This window comes from Chrysemys picta, chromosome 10, assembly GCF_011386835.1.
Source record: "Chrysemys picta bellii isolate R12L10 chromosome 10, ASM1138683v2, whole genome shotgun sequence".
Classification (NCBI taxonomy): Eukaryota; Metazoa; Chordata; order Testudines; family Emydidae; genus Chrysemys; species Chrysemys picta.
Window position 1 is genome coordinate 38,324,934 of NC_088800.1, and position 19,473 is coordinate 38,344,406.

Here is a 19,473-nt window from a genome sequence, read left to right on the forward strand (position 1 = left end):
GTAATTAAAGATTGATTAATTAAGATGCCTTTACACAGGCTGAAGGCAAGCAGACCGTTAAACTCACAGTTTGAAGATGCTAGCAGAGCTCCAAAAAGGACTGGACATGGCTACAGATAACAAGAGCATCCAGAGTTAATATTAGGGGGGTTAAGGGTAACATTTCCAAAAGCCCCTGACTGCTATTAAGAAAATCAATGGGACTTAACCCTCTAAATCAGTGAGGCCCTTTTGGAAACTTTGCCCTTAAGAGAGTTTTGGAAGGCAGAGTAACTCGCCATTATTTGTTAGGTGTATTGCCAGAATATCTAGGATCCCTGCTCATGGCCCAGGGCTCCACTGTACCAGGTGCTGTACAGATACATGACAAGAGCACCCTCCCCTCATGTTTCAGGACATAAACCAGTCTCTTATCAGAGAGGGGTAGGTAGAAATTTTCCCTTCAGGCAGGTTATCCCATAACAAGGAACCTGGCAGTAGCTGGTGCTGGCTTGATCTAGACTGACATTTTTTTGTTGTCGTTCTTATAACCACCCAGCAACACACGAATAATCATATGGGGGAGGAGGGACAGATTAACTCAATGAGCCAGTAAATCAAAGCAGCAGAAAATCCCCTTCCTTTTCCGTTCCATCGAGGAGCCTCTACCCTCCCCAGAAACCCTATAGAAAAGATGGCTTTTGTCTCCTGCTTAGCAGGCCAATGTTGCACATTCAGTTTAATTTCAGTTTTGAAATAACTAAACACGTCCAACAATAAGCAAACAAAGTTTAAAAACCTTGAGAGGACACTGTGAACTCTGCTTAATGTACCAAGGTCTTAGCTATGCCTGATTCGCCAGTGCACCCTACTTCAGAAACATCCAGCGTGATCTCAGAGAGCCCCAGATAGAGGCATTGTCTCGCGCCGCAAGTAGATGCGTAACTGAAGCCATATCTGCCTATGTGCATCCTGATTCCCTATCTCTGTCTCATGCATTGCAAAAATTAGAGAGAAGGGGTCACATTGATCCCTGGTTTACAAACTCCCTGTTTTCAGTTGAACAGAAATTTTGGTTTCAGCATGAACGGGGAAAAAAAGGGTTTTTACCTGCTACAGATTTTCTTTTTCACTGCCTAAGCTAATGATTGTTTGAACCAAGAGGCAAGAAGCTGTTTGTACAGGGTGGTGCATATGTTAATTACAAGCAAGGCATCATTAACAAGCAGTGGGCACCTTGATCAGTTTCCTAGTGCACAAGCCAGTCCCAGGCTTTTCTAATCTGCCCAATGGATCACTTAACTGCACAACATTTAGACAAATGATTTTTTTGATGTGCACCTGGCACTTAGGGCTTCAGTTCAGAAAATAACAGGCAGTTTGTGGGCACAATTTGGCCCCTTTACATCTGGAACTGCTGCATTGCAGGTGGTATGTTTCTGTGCTATTTTACTGGCCAGATCCTGTTTAAAGCAACAGGGCCAGCTCCTCCATTCATTTGGACCCGGTGCTTCTATAGTAGAAATGCTACATTGAAAGAGCCATTTCCAAACTGCTTACAGGGGAGAGGATTACACCGCTTGATAGCCCAGCATCCATCTTGTTTTTATTCTCCTTAACTTTGAATGCTAGATTACTGTGTCTTGCCTGTAGTAAGGACCCGATACAGCAAAACACCATAAGCATGCAGTTGAGTCCTACGGACGTCAGTGTGAGTTCAGCAAGGAGTTTGGCAAATTGCCACCTACGCTGAGAATCGATAGTGCAAATACCCCATTTGAGTTTCTGTTCCTAAAAACCTGGGGTCAGAACCTCAGTGATGTCAATTAGCTGAGGGTCTGGCCTCTGTTGTTCACAGTAAATATCCTGCTTAACTCTTATTGCGCAAAAAAAAAAAAAAAGGTACTTAAGGGGTTAAAAGAATTTGTGTTTTGTGCATCTCTGTGCACCAGGATTCCACATCACCTGCAACAGGTGATTCTTTCTCTCTCCCCCATTTACCCAGCTTTGAAACGCAGAGAAACGGCCTGGTGTTCATCTACGACATGGCGGGCTCCCACTATACCAACTTTGAGCTGGACCTGAGCAAGAAAATCCTCAACCTGCTGAAGGTAAAGGAAAATGGGGGTGGGTGGAGGAGAGCTGATGGGAACAGAGGCTTTCCCCGCTGCATCTTTCTGAGACTATGCAACCTACTGTAGGGGGTAGAAAGGATAGCGCAGTGGATAGGGCACTGGAATGGGACTTGGGAGACCTAGATTCGGTTCCGTACTTGGACACAAACTTCCTGTGTGAACTTGGACGAATCCTTTAATCCGTCCTGTGCCGCAGTTCTCCCTCTGTGAAATGGGTACAATAGCGCTATGCTACCTCACCGAGGTGTCATGGGGATAAAATCCATTTTCAAGACACTGAAGAGGGCCCTATATGTACCTAGATAGAGACTGCAGAGTGAAGCAACTCTCTCTGAACCCCACTTTCCCTTAGACCCTGAGAGTTCAGAACACATGGCTGTATCCACTCTTCATGGTAGCAGGAGTCAAAGCCATTGCCAGTGCTATAAATGGAAACAGTGAGAGTACTTGTGGGAAGTCACCATGTCTGCAGTGACTTCTTTCAAACACTAATATCTCTGCTCTACTTAGCTTGCTATCTAAAGCTACCTAGACCGAGAGGCAGTGCTGTCTAGTGGGTAGAGCACAAGACTCAAGATTTGATTTCTAGCCCCAGCTCTGCTATCGGTGCACTGTTTGGCCTTGGGTTAGTCAACCTCAGTTTATCCATCTGTAAAATAGGGAGAATGGTAGTTTCCCCCATTTACCTCAAAGCAGGTATTTGTGGGGATCAGTTAGTTAATGACCGTAAAATGTTTTGGACATGTAGGGCCTGATCTGAAACCCACTAGAATTGGTGGGAATCTTACCACTGACTGGAGTGAGCTTAGATCAGGCCTGGAAAGTACTACATAATGTGAAGCGTTTGCTATTAGAATGTATCTGCTTCATGGTGCAATGACTGGAACTGTTTCACTTAAAACAGAACCAAGGCTTTTTGACTTGTTTGTTTTTAGTATCCTGACAATTACTGATTGCCCAAAGTAAACATAAGAGAAATAAGGAAGCATTACACAGGGAAATTTTATCACAAGACTTTCCCTTTAAGCACATAGACAATTAAACTGGAACCATAATGCATTGTATGTACATACAGAAAAGTTAAATAGTCCAAAACAAATTACCTCTTGAGCTTTAAGGAAAAAAAGATCCCAAAGTTCCGATTGTGTGTTAACACAGCCAGGCATTCCTAATGTGCTCCTCAGCATGGCCTCTGGGCTCCACTCCTGGCACTTCCTAAAGAGCAGAGTCAAAGCAGCTTGTTCTTTCCTCTAGTTAAATTGCCTCTTGCTGTTGGGCCCATGCCTAATTTCTCTCCAGGCATGTGCTGTATCTTCCCCCTGCTGGCCGTGAGTGGGGAAGGCAGGAAAGAGAAGGCATGGGTTGAGGTTGAGGTTTTAAAATGCATCCGTGTACCATCCACAGGGAGCCTTCCCGGCTCGTCTCAAAAAGGTGTTTATTGTGGGTGCCCCGATGTGGTTCCGAGTCCCCTACTCCATCATCAGCCTCCTGCTGAAAGAGAAGCTCCGAGAAAGGGTGAGTAAAACATGGGCCAGGGCTGAGGAGGTGCTGGCACATGGGAAAAAGCCCTGAATCAGAGTCCCTGTCGTGGGGAAATTCTCCTTAAACAGGGCGTCATGCAGGGAGACTGTGAGGCAAAGCCTGATGTTGCGTGACAGATAGGTGATCTCATAGCCTCTTGTGCAGCCCTTTTCGTAGCATGCTGGTCGACGCGTTCCAGTGATGGCAGCTGGACCTTTCTCCCAGTGTTGCTAAAGAAGCATGAAGCTAAGGGCTAAATGCACGAAGGGTGCAAACAGGAGCAGCTGCATTGAAGCCAGCAAGGTTGTATCCATCACACCCGGGGTTGACTTAGCCCGGAGCACTCAAAAACGACTGTTGAACTTGCAAGAATGTTGGCTCGCTTGTGCTGCGTGAGTCCACACCAAAGTGCTTTTGTGTCTGTGCAAACGGTCGCACCGTTACCCTGCTGGCACAGCGACGTGCTCTCTTGCAGCCAAAGCTTCCAAGGCTGCACTTGGCCGAGAATCTCCAGTTGGACTCTCTCGTTATTGTTAATGTGTATGATAACTGTGGCCGTTAGTCCTGGTCCCATCCAGGGCCCCGCTGTGCTAGGCACTACAGAAACACAAAGGAAGAACTTTAAGCCAAAGCTGAGCCCTTTTGAAAATCCCACCCCTGATCTCGTCCTTTATTGTGTAGCTTCCAGCATCAGCAACAATGGGAACAGGTGGTAAAGGATCGATGCTTAAAGGAGAAATTAAATGTTTGTTTGTTTTTTAACATGTGTGGGAGGGTGTATGTAAAAAAAACCCCCAAAAACAAAAAAACCACCATCTGATTTAGGTCCCAATGCAGCAAAGCACATAAATGTGCATAACTTTACGTAGATGAATAGTGCCATCGAAATGAGCATAACTACTCAACTGTACATGTTTTGCTGGTCTGGGATCTACCAGAACTCATAGCTAGCCTTAAATTAAAGGCCCAGTCCTGACTTTTGGGCAGGGTGTAGGGCACTCAACATATTGCAGATCATACTCTAACAGGCTAAATGAAAAGGGCTTTAATTTACAAAGTCCTTTAATCAGGTTTATGGGCTTTTCCTGCAAAAGTGGATTGTATCACATCCACCTGCTGTCTGTCTTAGGTTTTCCCTTTTCACTTAACACCACAGAAGCTACAGGTAGTAAAGCAAAGCAGGGGTTTGCATTCCTTCCAGTGGTTAGGGTGTTTATATTGTCATCAAAATGTAAGGAATGCAGCTTCCTGCTTTCGCTTCAAAGAAGGGATTGAGGCACCATCATCTCACTCAGAAGCCTGACCTTGGGTATTGGCAAATAAAATTAATTTTTAAAACAATCCTTTCTTCACATTCCATTTCTAGGGCGGCCTGTGAGTTCTGTTAGCCATCTAGGGTCTGAAACCATTTCTTCCTTCTTGGAAAATAAGGACAGTTTTTTAATTCCCTTTTAGTCATCAACCAAAAGATCATATTCAGACTTTGAAACTGGGCAGCATTTCCAAGTAAAGGAATTTAATCATCGTGTACGGTCTTTCTATGGCCCCAGAGTGTGCCACGCTCTGTAGACCAAGTCCATGCCTTGAAGGGGTCCTCTTTCAGATAACTAGCAAAATGATGACCATCGTGTGAATATTTCTTAACCAAAGAGGATGTATAGCTGGCAACCTCATCAGTATCCTTAAATAAACTTCAGATGGAACCATGTCTTTGGAGTTTAATTCTCCCAGGTCCTATGATGGCTTGGCTTTGAATTGCACCTGCCCTCCCCATTCTGCCTGATTAGAGCTGGAGACTTACATGAGAAGCATCCACCTGAACTGTGGACTTTTCCCCAGTAGTCACAAATCCAGCCTTGTAGTCGCAGAAAGGGAGCTGTTTCTATCCAGACGTTCACAGGCCAGATCTCTGTTCTGCTCCAGCAGAGGAAAGGCAGACGCCCCCTACTGGAGTATGTCAGAACAGCTCCATTCACTGAAAAGAACAGATTTCTAAACAAGAGAATGGAGGGGAAAGGACTACTCAAAGACCTTTTTGTGAGGAATTTTCCAGGCCTTGTAATGGCTTCAAGAGGGAAGTGGATCAATTCACTTCTTAGCCCCAGTCAAGCAGAATACATCCCATTCTAGGTGTCCACTGTCTCAAGCAAGCCCCCCCCCCCCCTTTCTCCTCCCATAATGTACAGGCTAGGTCAAGTCCAAGCTCAGTGTGCGTTTCACCCCATCCCATCTCGCTCTGTTCCCCCAGGTTCAGATGGTGAAGATGTCAGAGCTGAAGGAACACCTGCCCCGGGAATGTCTCCCCGAATACCTGGGGGGATCTCTCAAGCTGGACCCTCTCAGCTGGAACTGCAGGTTCCTCCCCCAGCAGAATGGCCACCCAGACCCGTTGGATGAGCTGATCCTGGTACCGCTGGTTTCCCCACGAGATAACGGCTCAGTGCATGTTCCAGGACCAAAGTGCATGACTGTCCATCAACTGAAGGACCATGTGAACCGAAAGCAGAAGAGGGGAATCTATGAGGAGTACGAGGACATCCGGCGCAGGAGTCCTGCGGGGACCTTCATCTGCTCCCTGTAAGTATGCTAGGAAAGCCGTTAGGCATGGTGATAGCGGTGTCGGTGTCGGAGGGATAGATCACCAGTGGGTCTGCAAAATCAGAACCACAGCTGGGCTTGCTTGAAACAATCCATCTCTTTCAATAGGGAATCTGCTTCCATTCTCTTCATCCCAGGCTGGCTAGTCCATGTAGTGGGTCTGACCTGAGTCTCTTTCCTTGCATGGCAGGCTCCGCAGCAGGAGATGGAGGGCAAAGGGATGGTTTAGAAATCATCAATAAGGTTTAACAAAGGGACTCCTAAGACCAGGACGTGTTTACTGTGCATGTGTCCACGTCTTACTGGCCTCACAGTGGGAGAGCAAACCTGGTTCTGCTGTGCGCCTCTGCACGCAAAGTGCCACCAAACCAGCCCCTTCCTTTGTGGCTGGGTGAAGCAGTGTCCGGAAGGAGGCAGTGCCTCCAGTTGAGAAGGCTGCAGTTCAGCTGCAGGTACCGTCAGGTGCATTGGGACAGGTGATCCTTTCGCTCTAGCTGCCCGGGAAGGTTCAGCCTGGTTTATTATTGGATTGCTGACTTACCAGTGCCGTCCAAGAGCAGGTGGGAGAACAAAGCAACTCTCCTAACATCACGGCCCAACTTACCAGAGACGAGAACTGGGTGTCAGTTTGACCATAACAATCTGCTAGCCGGGCTTTTCCCTAGATAAGGAAAACCCTGGGTCTGATTGACGGCAGAGCCCAAACCCGGGCACCAGCACATGGTGTGTCTAGAACAGAGTCCGTCACTGCTTCCCATCCGCGCGCTCTTCCTCACTTGTCCTGCCTGTTCTATGCCCCACAGTGCTCCGTATAACCAGGAGAAGAACCGTTATGGGGACGTGCCGTGCCTGGACCAAACTCGAGTGAAGCTGACCAAGCAGTACAGCCGCTCCGAGGTAAGCAGGCAGAGGCCGTTTTCCCTGGTGCTGACTCTCTGCCATCCGGACAGCCCCTCCCCCTTCTTCCTGGGGTGGCAGTCGCGTGCTGGACATGCCTGTGTGCTAGGGTGAGTGATTTGCCAGCTGGGGCAGTGTGAGAGCGGTGCCTAGCCTGGTGTTCTGAAAGCACCGCGTAAGACTGTGAGCGTGGGTTTATTTTGGCTGGGGACTCCTGTCTTCAGCCCAGAGACCCAACCCACCACCTGCTCCAGGGTTTCACATGTGCCTGCTCCTTCACAGCAGAGTCTCTCCTGGGGCAGCCAGCCCTGAGAGAGCAGAGGCTCTGGAGGGTGGGACCCTGAGGCGCTTTGAGGCCAGGTCCCCAGGAGAGGCTGGCAAGTCTCTTCCCCTCTCACTGCTCCCTCCCAGCTCTGAGGAATGTCCTCGGGTGCTGCCTTACGTGCCTTGCCAGGTCCCTCCGTCTCCTACGCTGTGCATTCCGGACGTAGGGAAACCCGCAGACTGGTGTGGCTGGTGGGAAAAGACCTCCCTCGGAGTCGGGGGACACCTCTACGCGCTCTGCCAGCCTGTGGTGCCTCAAATCAGAGTCTCAAACCCACATCTCCCAGCTGGTCGTGTATTGCCCTGCGCTTAAACAACAGCACAGGTCTGTGTTGGAAACACCAGCACTGGTTACAGCGGTAGTGGAGCATTCTCCTGGACAGTGCCTAGCAGTGCTGGGCAAGGGGAACCCTGTGCGGCCCTGGCTGTGCTGGGGTGATCGGAAAGGGGCACCCCATGTCCCACCCTGCTTTAACACTCAGAAGAACATAGCTCTTTAACAGGGCTGGATCTTCAGCTGGAATAAATCTACCTAGCTCCATTGACTTCAGTGAGCTTACACTGACTTACACCTGCTGAGCGTCTGGCTCGAAGCATTAGCTTCTCCTCTGAAAGCGAGATGGGAACTCATTCGCCGGGTGTGACGTCGAGTCCCGACAGCCAGGCAGCGTCTCCAGCTACGGCCCCTGCTAGCTGGAAGCTCCCAAATGCCACTTTCAATCCTCTGTTGTCACTCTCAGCGCACGTGCTCCCTGGCAAGAAATGCCTCCTGCCAGTGTGAATGTGAGGAGCATGGAGCCAAGCACAGTGCTCCGGGCTGGCTGCTCAAGGGGCAGCAGTGCGGCTCTCATTTAAAAAGAATAGCTCAGCCTGGAGAGTTCTGAACCCGAAAATAGCACACAGGGAGGCTTCGGTGTAACTGCAGCTGCGTGAACATGCAGGTGAAAATAGCTGGAGTGAGCCCCTGCCTCGTTCATCTGCCCAGGCTGGAGTCTCGGGGCGCCTCTCCTAGAATGGTCTATTATGACATTAACCCCTAAATCCCTGAGGGATGCAGCTCTGGGCACCGCTTTGGGGTGTGTGTCAAGTTTTCAGTTGCACCAGGAGGGAGGAACACAGAACCCTGAGGGCCCCAACTTGGGTCCTTGCAGAGAAAGGGATCTTTGTTCCTTTAAGCTTCCTGCATGTCTGTGCTTTCTATGAGAGGAAGGGAGTGAAGAGAGCCCGTCTCTGCGTCCCTGGGCAGCATGGACAGCAAGGCATCGTGGGAGGTTATTTAGGGGCTCTGATTTGAATCCGGTCAAGCTTGACAGTTTCTCTTCTCGGCTGAGTTTGTTACTTTAAGATGCCTCCAGGTGATTGGAAGGGAGTGATTGATGGAGTTTTGCTCCATCACAATTCACTCCCTTCCCCTGCTTTTAGTTGCTATTTGATCTCTGTGGGCATTTGGCTCCCCTCTTTCCCTGCAGTCCTTCCCCTGGTTATTTGTCAGGGGTATTTGGAAATAGCGATAGCCTAAGCTCCACCCAGCCTGGTGGGAGCAGGTCCCATGGCACCGCTGCCCCAAGTGTAACTGGCCTGAGGAGTGTTAGCATAGTTGCTGTAAGCAGCATCATGGCTGTGCAATGGGCAGATTTTGTTTTAAAATAGGCTAGTGTCAAAGTGTTTTAAAACTGATGCAAACCTGAGCTCTGTCCCAGCACGAAAGCTGGGTTGCAGGAGATGCCCTAGATGAAGTTCAGGGATCTGGTAACGCATGGTGCCCAGTCCTCTTCTGTCTGTCCCAACCTGTGTACATCAGACTCATTCTGTTGCTCAGCTGACTAACAGCTTTCCCCTGCCCTTGGGCATTCCTCCTCCAGCATGTTGTGGTGTTATGCTCCGCAGGGTAATGGTTTGTGTACCTTTCTTTCTCCAGCTGACAGACTACATCAATGCCAGCTTCATGGATGGCTATAAGCAAAGGAATGCTTACATTGGTACTCAAGGTAAGCTCATACTCTGCTTAGAATGGGGTTAGTACGCCATGACACTGGGCCCACCGGTAGGCGGTGTCGGGGCAGTGAGCTGGCATGTCGCTGTTCATATGCTGCCGACGTGGCTGGCGGGGGGAGTTTCGGCATTGATCCAGTCTGTGCTCGAAAGAGTCCTGTAAAGAGTGATTCTTGCCTCTGGAGGGGCTGGAAAGTGGCTGGAAGGAGCAGGTGGATCTGCGGTGTCAGAAGCATCCCTAGAGCATGGCGGCTTGTGGGAGGGGCTCACTCAAAGGGGTGGGGAGGGGAGATGTACAGCGAGGGCTTGATCCAAAGCCCATTGGAGTTCATGGAAAGACTCTCATTGATTTCACTGGGCTATTCGTCAGCTGTGTGCAGGACAAGTCTGGGAAGTGAAGCAATAGGTTAGACAAGTCACTTCACTTCTCTGGGCCGGTTTGTTCCCCTTCTGGAGGGCGGCATGCTTATTTCTCGGGCCCTACAAAATTCACGGTCCATAATTTCAATCACAGGATTTAAAAGATGATAAATTTCATGATTTCAGCTATTTAAATCTGGAATTTCATGGTGTTGTAATTGTAGGGTTCCGGGCGGGGGGGGTGCAGGGGGAGGTTGCAAGATGATTGTAGGGAGGGTTGCGATACTGCTTCCCTTACTTCTGCACTGCTGCTGGTGGCGGCGCTGCTCTCAGCGCTGGGCTCCCGGCCAGCAGCCGCCACTTTCCAGCTGCTCAGCTCTGAAGGCAGCACCGCCGCCAGCAGCAGCGCAGAAGTAAGGGTGGCATGGTATGGTATTGCCACCCTTACTTCTGTGCTGCTGCTGGCGGGGCGCTGCCTTCAGAGCTGGGCGCCTGGACACCAGCTGCTGCTTTCTGGCCACCCGGTTCTGAAGGCAGCACAGAAGTAAGGGTGGCAATACCATGACCCTCCTAAAATAACTTTGTGACCCCCTCCCACCCCCTTTTATGCCAGGACCCCCAATTTGAGAAACTCTGGTCTCCCCTTGTGAAATCTGTATAGCGTAGGGTAGAAGCACACAAAAGATCAGATTTCACGGGGGGAGACCAGATTTCACGGTCTGTGACGTGTTTTTCATGGCTGTGAATTTGCTAGGGCCCTACTTATTTCCCTAGTAGCTGGGTGCTGTGAGGGTTAGTTAATGTATGGAGAGTTCTGTGTAAAGCTAAAGTGCTGCAGAACTGCTTCCTGCAGAGTGGAGAGCAGCACTGGCTGGGAACACCAGACATCCCTCCCTGCAGGCTGGCACAAAGCCCAGAGGGCCGGGGAAGAAGCTAAGCCAATGCCCATTGAGAAGGGAGAGCAGGGATTTTGGGGGGGTGGGGGAGCGAGAAGTTTGGTAGAGAGGGGGTGTGACCACAGGCGATCCAGAGGCACTAATGCAACACATGTGGATGTACCCGGGCTAAATGCTAAAAACAGCAGGTTAGCTGCAGCTGTGTGGGCTGGCCACCTGAGCAGGTACCGAGGGTACAAGGCGGGATTGTACTCTGGCAGCTAGCCCCTGCCACTGCCGCTTCACTGCTATTTTTAGCGAGCTAGCTGCATCCAAGGTAGTGCGGGCATGGCTGCACGTGCTGCAGCTGTGCCTCCCACTCACAGCACAGACATACTGTTTGAGGCGGATATTTCAAAGGTGCTGACACCCATTCAAGTCCATGGGAAAATCAGGCCAAGTATCCATAGGCCCTGCTGGCAGGGAATGGCATCTTACTTGAAACATAGCTTCCCTCTCCCCTCAGCCCTATGAGCGTACGGCAGCCAACGGTCTCACCCAGTACTGCGTGTCTGTTTGGAAATGAGCGTCCTGGCTAAGGCAGATGCCCTCTCCCAGGAACAATCACAGCCTCCATCTCTATGGCACTTGGCACCACATACGTTGGTTCCTTTCGAATCAGGGACCTGCCATGCGGTGGAAGCATCCGTCTCGTCTCGCTGTGCTGCGGCTTGCAGAGCATCTGCCTATATTTAAGGAATGATCCAAGGCCCCTTTTGCCAGAGCTCGTATAATTCTCATGTGCCCGGGGGTCTCAGGGAATGGAGCAGTCCTGGTAAATCATCTTGCAGGAACCTCCCCCGTTACTCCTCTGGGGAGCAGTTGAGCCACTGGTCAGGGCACAGCAGGGATGGGACAGACTGGCTGGTTGTATTTGATTTGTCCATGTCCAGCCATGTGGTCAAACTTTAAACAAACAAAACAACAACAAAAAACCCAAGTTATTTGCTGCCAAAATATGTATCAGATCACTCCAGTGCCATTGCCTAGTTACAAAGCTCTCTCTCTCTCATACCTACATCCCTGTTGCTTCCCAAAAAAAGTGTTTCAAGATGACCGCATGGACTTCTACAAGACGAACAAAATCCCCGTCAATATTTCCAACTGAATAGTGGCGTAGCAGCATAAAGCTCCCCCGTCAAATCCCTTTGAACGCACAATGTGCCTGGTGTGCATGTGGCAGCAGAGATGCTGTCTGTTGTGGAGCAGCCCTCCCCCACCCCCCCGGGCTCCCCTGTTTTGCAGCAGGCCATGGCTTGACAGATGACTCTGCCTCAGTTTCCCCTTTCAGAGTCCCTCGAAACAATCCAAACGCTCTGGTGAGATTAATTCATTACAAAAGTCCCATAACAAGTCCCACAACCATAGTCCAGAATTCCCCAGCATGGTCCAGACAGTACATGCAATATACAGCCCCGGCATCTCTTGCCACACCCTGGCTCTCCAGCGCAGCCTTGGTGTCCCTCCCCATGCCCTGGGTCTCCAGCGCAGCCCTCTCCTGTCCTTGTAGCAAGCCAGCCTACCCAGCCCTTCCAGCTGGAGTGCAACCCCTCTGTTGCCAGCTTCCCCACAGCCTCTCTCCTGGGAGCATTCCTCACTACCACAAGCCCTCTCATGGTTCCTCTGGGTCCAGCTCTCCGACCCTGGAGATGTCAGCAGGTAACGTCCTCTGCTGCTCTTCCTGCCTTCAGCCTTCTTTGGCCCTAGCCAGCTAACAAACCCATCTTGCTGCTCTTCAGCCGTCTCCCAAACTTACAGTCTAGGGCTTGTCTGCACTGACAGCTTGTTGACAAAACTTGTGTCTTTCACGGGTACTTAAAGTCCCTCCCCCGCAAAAGACAAAAGTTTTGCAGTTGCAAGTGGCAGTGTGTGGGGCTGGAAGTATTTTGTCGGCAAAAGTGCTGACAAAATACCAATAGAGAGCGTTCACACATGCTGACTTTTAGTGACAAGGCTGTGTCGACAGCCTTGTGGCTAAAAGCTGCATAGTGTAGACAAGCCCCTAGCCAATTCCTCCCTCTTCCCAAGGAGTGCCTGCAGAGAGTGTTCCGCAGTTGTCCCTAGACATCCCCTCCAGTCTCCTGGCCTTTCCTGACTGACTCTCTCTGGGTCTCTCCCTGATCTTTTCTAGCCTCCAGGTGCTGTCCCACCCTCTTAATTGGCCAATTGTGGGTACTGCTCTGTCACAGGGGCCCTGGACCTGCCTCATTTACAGGGGCCAGCCCAGCCCTGAGGCACCGTTCTACCACAGAACACTCAGTTGTTGTTAACAGCTTTTTCAGCTTTTACACAAAACCACCACAGGGTCTGGGGCCGACAGCAAATTCACAACCTTTCCTCCAGCCCTACCCAAAAGCTTTTCACGTCACCGCGTTGCTCTTCACAAACCTCCCCGGGGCTGGTGACATGCAATTGAGACATGGTCAGCAGCTAAGCGGGGCCAGAAAAATGGGGTGCAGACATAGCCAGCTAGAAATTTGTTGGCCATTTTAAGCACTTGGCCTGTATCGTGTTTGGTCTGCAGGAGGAATGGGTGTAGTGTTTACAGTGGGTCGTCTCTCCTAAATATCTTCCTACTCTAGCCACGTTCTCTAGCCGTGTGTGCTGGCTCTGGTACCAGTGACAGCAACTGTAATGTGGCTGGGAGGAGAAGGGAACTAACAACAACCACCCAACCATTAATAATCACACAGCAGTGCTGGGCAGTGAAAAACAGGCGCTTCCATATGTGCATTTTACTAATACTCTTAGAAGCTCCATGTAGCGTCTCAGCGATCCACCTGATTTGATGAGGCAGCCCTAGATGGTCTGTTGTCATTGCTAGGTGCTGATTTGCCATACACCCATGGTCCAGGTGCTACTCGCTTCTTGGGTTGTTCCTGAGGGTGTGGCCAGAGGGGATTGGCTGGAGCAATCCAGCGGGAGGTGTAATTTGTGTATCCCCACGTTCACTGAGATGCTGGATGAGAATTGATGTGTCCAACAAGTATGACCTTTCTCATGTGTGGTCTGTCACATCAGGACCTCTGGAAAACACGTATTGTGACTTCTGGCGCATGGTGTGGGAGCAAAACGTTCTGGTGATTGTCATGACAACCAGGTGAGTGTGTGTGTGTGTGCAGAGAGCAGAGACCCACTCAGCCTCTTGGATGAGAGGTCCTGGCCACTTGGGGACGTTCAAGATCCTATGTCCCTTTTCACAGAATGAGAGTTAGTGCCATGGTGCAGGCTGAAGTCCGGTTTGGGTAACCATATTTTGTTTCCTTAAGTCTCACGTCCTGTGACTTCAGCATACAGCACAGGATATGGCATAGCTTGCTGCTTTCTTCACTTGCTGCCCTAAACATTTGTAGTGGTGTTGTGCACTGTTAAAGCATCTGCCACATTCTGCCCAAGAAGTGGCTGCATTTTGGTTGTTGGTGGCCATAATTTATACATGTGTATATGTTGTGGCAGAGCTTTGACCTTGTCCCCGTGGGTCCTGTGCTTCTAGGCGGTATATGCTAGCCTCAGTGGTTCTCTGTGACCCTCCACATAGCCCTTCTCTCTCTAGGGCCAGGGTTACCGTCTACTGAGCCCTTTTCATCGTAAGCCAGCAAGGAGGTTGATGAGAGAATTCCCACAGTCTCTGTTGTCCCTAGGGCTTGTTTTAGAACAGTTTAGCCTCCTGTCCTGACAGGGGCTTGACTTCCCCTCCCAGGAGGGAAAGCCAGGCCCACCCTCTACTCCGGGTTCCGGCCCAGGGACCCTAATGGTAGCAGCTGTTGGCAGCCAACCTTTCACTGCCAGAGTTGCTACATTTCCCTGGGCCACTTCCCCACAGCTCTCCTTCTTCACTCTTACCTTAGGGCTTCCTTATCAATAACTTGAGGGTGTCTTCATTAACCAGTCCTTCAGCTGCACTTCCACTCTGCCTGACTGGAGTGAGCTCTTTTTATAGTATCAGCTGGGCCTTAATTAGAGTCAGGTGGTCACATTAGCTTAATGGCCTCACCTGACTCTTTGCAGGTTAATTGGAGTCCGGTGTTCTCATTAGCCTGGAGCAGCCCCTGCTCTGGTCAGTCAGGGAACAGAAAACTGTTAATCCAGTGGCCAGTATATCTGCCTTCTGCTATTCTGCTGTACCCAACTGGCCTGGGTCTATCACAATGTGTAGGGGTGTGGATGTACCATATGTGTGTATATGTATATACAAAGTGCCATACAAATTTTACATATATACATACACACACACTATATATATATTTACTGTGTATGTGTGTGTAGGTGTGTGTGTGTATATATATATATATATATAGAGAGAGAGAGAGAGTGTTTGTATAGTACTTTGGGATCCTGTTTCCCATTTCTGAAGCCCGTTCCTTCTGTGACCTTAGTCAGGTGACTTAATCTCCCTGCCTCAGTTTCCCCATATGTAAAATCAGTCTATTAATATCAGCCTCCATGGAGTTTTGAGTCTCTTAATGTTTGTAAAACACACTGAAGATGTGCAAAGCATTATCATTATTTTAAGTGTGGAGTTTGATTTTAGCATTCTGGGGAATAGCTTACATCAGTGGGTCTCCATTTTTTCCGTACCTGGAAGGGCAGGATGACTGCAACCCCTGATGCTTGCTGGTGTCCACCACCCCTGTTGAGAGCCCCTGAACTGTTGTTAACCGCCCAGTCAGGCAGGGCTCACTGCATCCAATTACGCTTTGATCAGGTTTACAAGGTTCCCTCTACAACCATTATGGCTGAAAAGCTAATTTTTTTTTTTTTAATGAAAAGGCAAGAAAGGAAGAATGGTTGTGACCCCAAACCTTAGAGTCCCGGTGTATGTTGAAATGACCTATCAGATTGACAGACACCCCCAAAATGGCCCCTGTAACGATGAATTAAGTTTGTCTCAGTGCAGTGTTTACCAGTCTGACATGTGTCCGCCCAGTATTTGGGGGATGCTGTCAGGGCAATTGTTTCTAAGGTGCTTGGCTCACCTCATCCTTCACCCCTCCTGCACGGGAGGACTCTGTCCCCCATTTCCCTCCTCTCCCGTTACCAAGCAGGGTCTGAGTGTAGGGTCAGGGCAGGTGCAAGCCCGTCAGCACGTCTGTGACCCAGCTGCCCTGCAGGTTGGTAGGTGGCCTCGCCGGGATGGAACTACCTCCCCGATCTGCTTCAGGGAGGAGGCGATGAAGAACCTACCCTTCTCCCCACCCCTCGTATGTTACAGGCTTGAGGAGGGAGGCAGGAGGAAGTGTGGCCAGTACTGGCCATTGGAGAAAGACTTCCAGGTGTGCTACGGATCCCTCACTGTCACCAACCTTGGGGTGGAGAACCTGAACCATTACAAGAAAACCCTTCTGGAGATCTATAACACTGAGGTAATCCCCCGCCCCTCGCTGCAAGGAACCTCTCCAGAAAGGGGCCAGAGGACTAGGCTCCATGGGGGAAGGAGGATGCCGTCCTCACTGGTGCCTGTGGAGGAGCAGGCAGTGTGGGTGAGCCCCAGCTGCCGTCCGCTCGGCTGCCTGTAGAGGCGAGATGGTCTATGCCAGTGAATTTCAGCTGCACGGGGAGAGGGGTACGGCCATCTTTGCGGAAGGGAGAGACACAGGGTGGGGCATGGTGTCTCGGCAGCACTGTGATGTGGGCCAGCTGGGCTCGGGAGCTGCCCCAGAACCCCACTGTGCTGATGAACTCCACTGGCTTGGAGAGAGGTTGCATCTGGGTTGTTTGGCATTGATGGAAGCCTGTTGATCCCCGGTTGGGAGACGGGACCCTTGGGAATGCTGTATGCGGGTGATGTGACAGAAGGAAGGGGCGGGGACACAGAAGGGGATGGGCGGGTGAGGGAAGGCCCATGTTGCAGGGCCTGCAGTGGCTGGTGTGCTGCTGCTCCAGGAAGAAGAGAGGGAATGCCTGGAGTCCCACGCTGTACATGGGGAGGAAAGGGGCACTCCTGGGGGGACGGGAGCAGGGGAGTGGAATGGAAGTAAAAAGCACTGACGGTGGGGCTTTCGCACACAGCACAGAGAGAGGCGACTGGTGTCCCATTTCCAGTACTTGAGTTGGCCGGATTACGGCGTTCCTTCTTCAGCTGCCACTCTGATCGACTTCCTGGGGGCGGTCAAGCAGCAGCAGAGGTTGGCGGCCAGTGCCCTGGGGCCTCGCTTCAAAGGTCACGCAGGAGGGCCGCCTATGGTGGTCCATTGCAGTGCTGGCATTGGCAGGACAGGTAATTCTCTCCAACTCCACAGAGCAGGCTGCTGGGGGAGCCCCTGTAAATAGGAGACTGAGAGAATGGAGTGAAACCCTGCTGGTGTCACTCCTAGTGAACCTCTAGGAGGCGCCGTAGTTCGGAGGAAAATAGCTCCTCTTTCTGCTTACTGTATTTTTTCCCCCATGGGATGCTCTCCTGACCCACTGTGAAGCCACGGAGACTGTCACCCTCCCCCGGTACTTTCCAATTCCAGCTCCGCACCCCATGGGGCTTTTTACACACTGAGGCCTGGCTGCGATTTGTTTCCGGTTCAGGTAGTCCTTAGTCCCTTCCTGGGGGGAGCCATGTACCTTCAGTCTGAGAGCTGGGATCCCGAGAGCGGCTCTTTGACATGGTAGATTGCGCTTCACTGGGCTGGTCCTTCATGAGAGACTCACACGGGAACTCCTTTCTGTGGGATCTGCTTGGGCACGTTGACAAGGACACGCACACCTGGAGCCTTAAATCCCCACATGTCCATCAGGGATGGAATTCCTCCCCCTTGCAAGAATTCAGTGTTAATCTGTGGCATTGGGACAGGAAGTTCCCCAAGGGTAGTTGAGATTTTAGGATTCCTTAGGATGGTAACTGGGAGTCTACGAGTGGCAGCAGGGAGCAGGATTGTCAGGCATTTCTGTGGGGTGGGGCTGCTGCAGAGGCAGTGTTTTGATGGACTGCCTGTTTGTCCCATCCCTCAGGTACCTTCTGCGCGCTGGACATCTGCCTCTCCCAGCTGCAGGACATGGGCACGCTGAACGTGTACCAGACGGTGATGCGGATGAGAACGCAGAGAGCCTTCAGCATTCAGACCCCCGAGCAGTACTATTTCTGTTACACGGCCATCATTGAGCATGTGCAGAGAGAGGGCCTGCTGCCCTCCACTCCCACACGGGCAGGCCAGGAGAAGAGCTAATGGGGACGCAACCCAACCCGATGGCAGGGACTGGCTCTCCTGTCAGTCACGACCAGCCCACCTTCCTCACGACCAGTCCGGATTCAGCAGAGCCTTCAATAACCAAACTCCTTTGTCGTAGGGCTCCAACCTTTCCTTGGCTAGCTGGTTCTGATGAATCGCAGCTAGTAGCCACTGACTAGCGGCTCGTGGTCTTAACTATTAGCACCTGCTGTTGAACTGTGCCTTATTCAAACCAAATTGTGGCTGCCACTTGCCAGGGTAACTAGAGATAAGAGGGAAGAGGATCTGCTCCTCAATATGATTTCGTTTTTGTGGGACCACCTGAAATCCACCTGGAGGACTTGACTTAAAGAAATATCTATTTCCAGTACCAGCCTAGCCTTGGGCTTAGAAAAGGCACATACGTCAGTCTTACCTGCCACGAGGTGTGTGTGTCTGTCTGTATGTATGTGTGTATATAATATATACTCCATTTGTTCAGGTCTAGCCTACGTAAGTATTATATAGATACATATATACACGCACCTGGGTCTGGCTGCTCCTGGGGCTCAGTGTTGTAATGTTGTCTCACTGCTGTGATCTCTCCAGTGGCGAGTTATAGCCTTGCCTTGTTAATGGCGCTGTGATGATACTGGCTCTGTTTTGTTTGTTTTTTTCTTTTCACTCCTCTGCTGCAGCTGTAGAAGACGCACGCTCGCTAGTATACATGCCCGGCGGTGTACGGACCACGGCGCGTGTTGTGCTGATACATTCCTGTTGGATCGGAGTGGTATGGAGAAGCTGCGCTTGGCCCAGCTAGATCAGAGCGCATGCTACATCCCCGTGCCAGGGGTGGCCTGCAGGGGTTACACTGTCTTACCTGTCTTTTATTTGGAGGAGGGGTCCTGGGGCTGATCTTTTCCCTTGAGTGAGGAATTGCAGACCTTCACTGTGATGAGAGGACCCTTCCTTCCCAGGCTGGAGATGACTCACCTGCTCACTAGGGGGCAGCGATGGGTGGCAGTAGGTACGAAGTGCTGCAGGGCAGAGGGCTGTGAAGTGCTGTCAGAGTAATTGGGCTTTACCGAGGAAGTCTGAACTCAGTTGATGGGGCTAATTTACTTCTGCGCTAGAAGCTGTGCTTTTCCAGGGAGTCCCCCTCCCGCCTGTCTCTGCCAGGCAGACATCATCAGGATGAGCTGCGGCTGCCGAGTGCCTAGCCAAGACCACCTTAAGGTATAGAAGCCAAAAACCTGGAGCAGCTGCTTAACTCTTCCTTACTGCCCAGGCGGTGCCCGGCCTGCCATTCAACGCACAGACTGCGCAACCCCAGCCCTCCCAAGTGCTGCTGGGATATCTGACCATCACGCCCCTCCTTCCCCTCCCAGAGAGGTGGGCTGGCAGCTGAGCAGACCTCAGTAACTTTATACTGTAATAAGCTCTCTGAATGTGTACATTCTTATTTTTACAACCTTTTTGGTTTTGTATTTAACGTTCACTTGATCGAGCCAGAGCTGGAAATCATTGTAAATGTTTCTATGCGCTGTCGCATGGCAAGACGGTTTTGTATTTACATATAAATATACCTACAGACAA

At 50.8% G+C, this 19,473-nt stretch overlaps 1 protein-coding gene across 2 annotated transcripts in view; it reads left to right on the forward strand.

Annotated features, from left to right (window-relative positions):
• The window catches only part of PTPN9 (protein tyrosine phosphatase non-receptor type 9), a 55,607-nt gene extending 36,134 nt beyond the window's left edge, over positions 1–19,473 (forward strand). Inside the window, exons 5-13 of one of the 2 annotated variants that reach the window (XM_005290573.4) lie at positions 1,985–2,090; positions 3,519–3,629; positions 5,884–6,212; positions 7,037–7,130; positions 9,373–9,442; positions 13,763–13,841; positions 15,954–16,104; positions 16,751–16,958; positions 17,681–19,473. In XM_005290573.4, coding sequence (XP_005290630.1) covers positions 1,985–2,090; positions 3,519–3,629; positions 5,884–6,212; positions 7,037–7,130; positions 9,373–9,442; positions 13,763–13,841; positions 15,954–16,104; positions 16,751–16,958; positions 17,681–17,895 — 1,363 coding nt within the window. In that variant the 3' untranslated portion in view covers positions 17,896–19,473. The remainder of the gene's footprint in view (positions 1–1,984; positions 2,091–3,518; positions 3,630–5,883; positions 6,213–7,036; positions 7,131–9,372; positions 9,443–13,762; positions 13,842–15,953; positions 16,105–16,750; positions 16,959–17,680) is intronic. The other variant, XM_042842385.2, reaches the window with a different exon arrangement.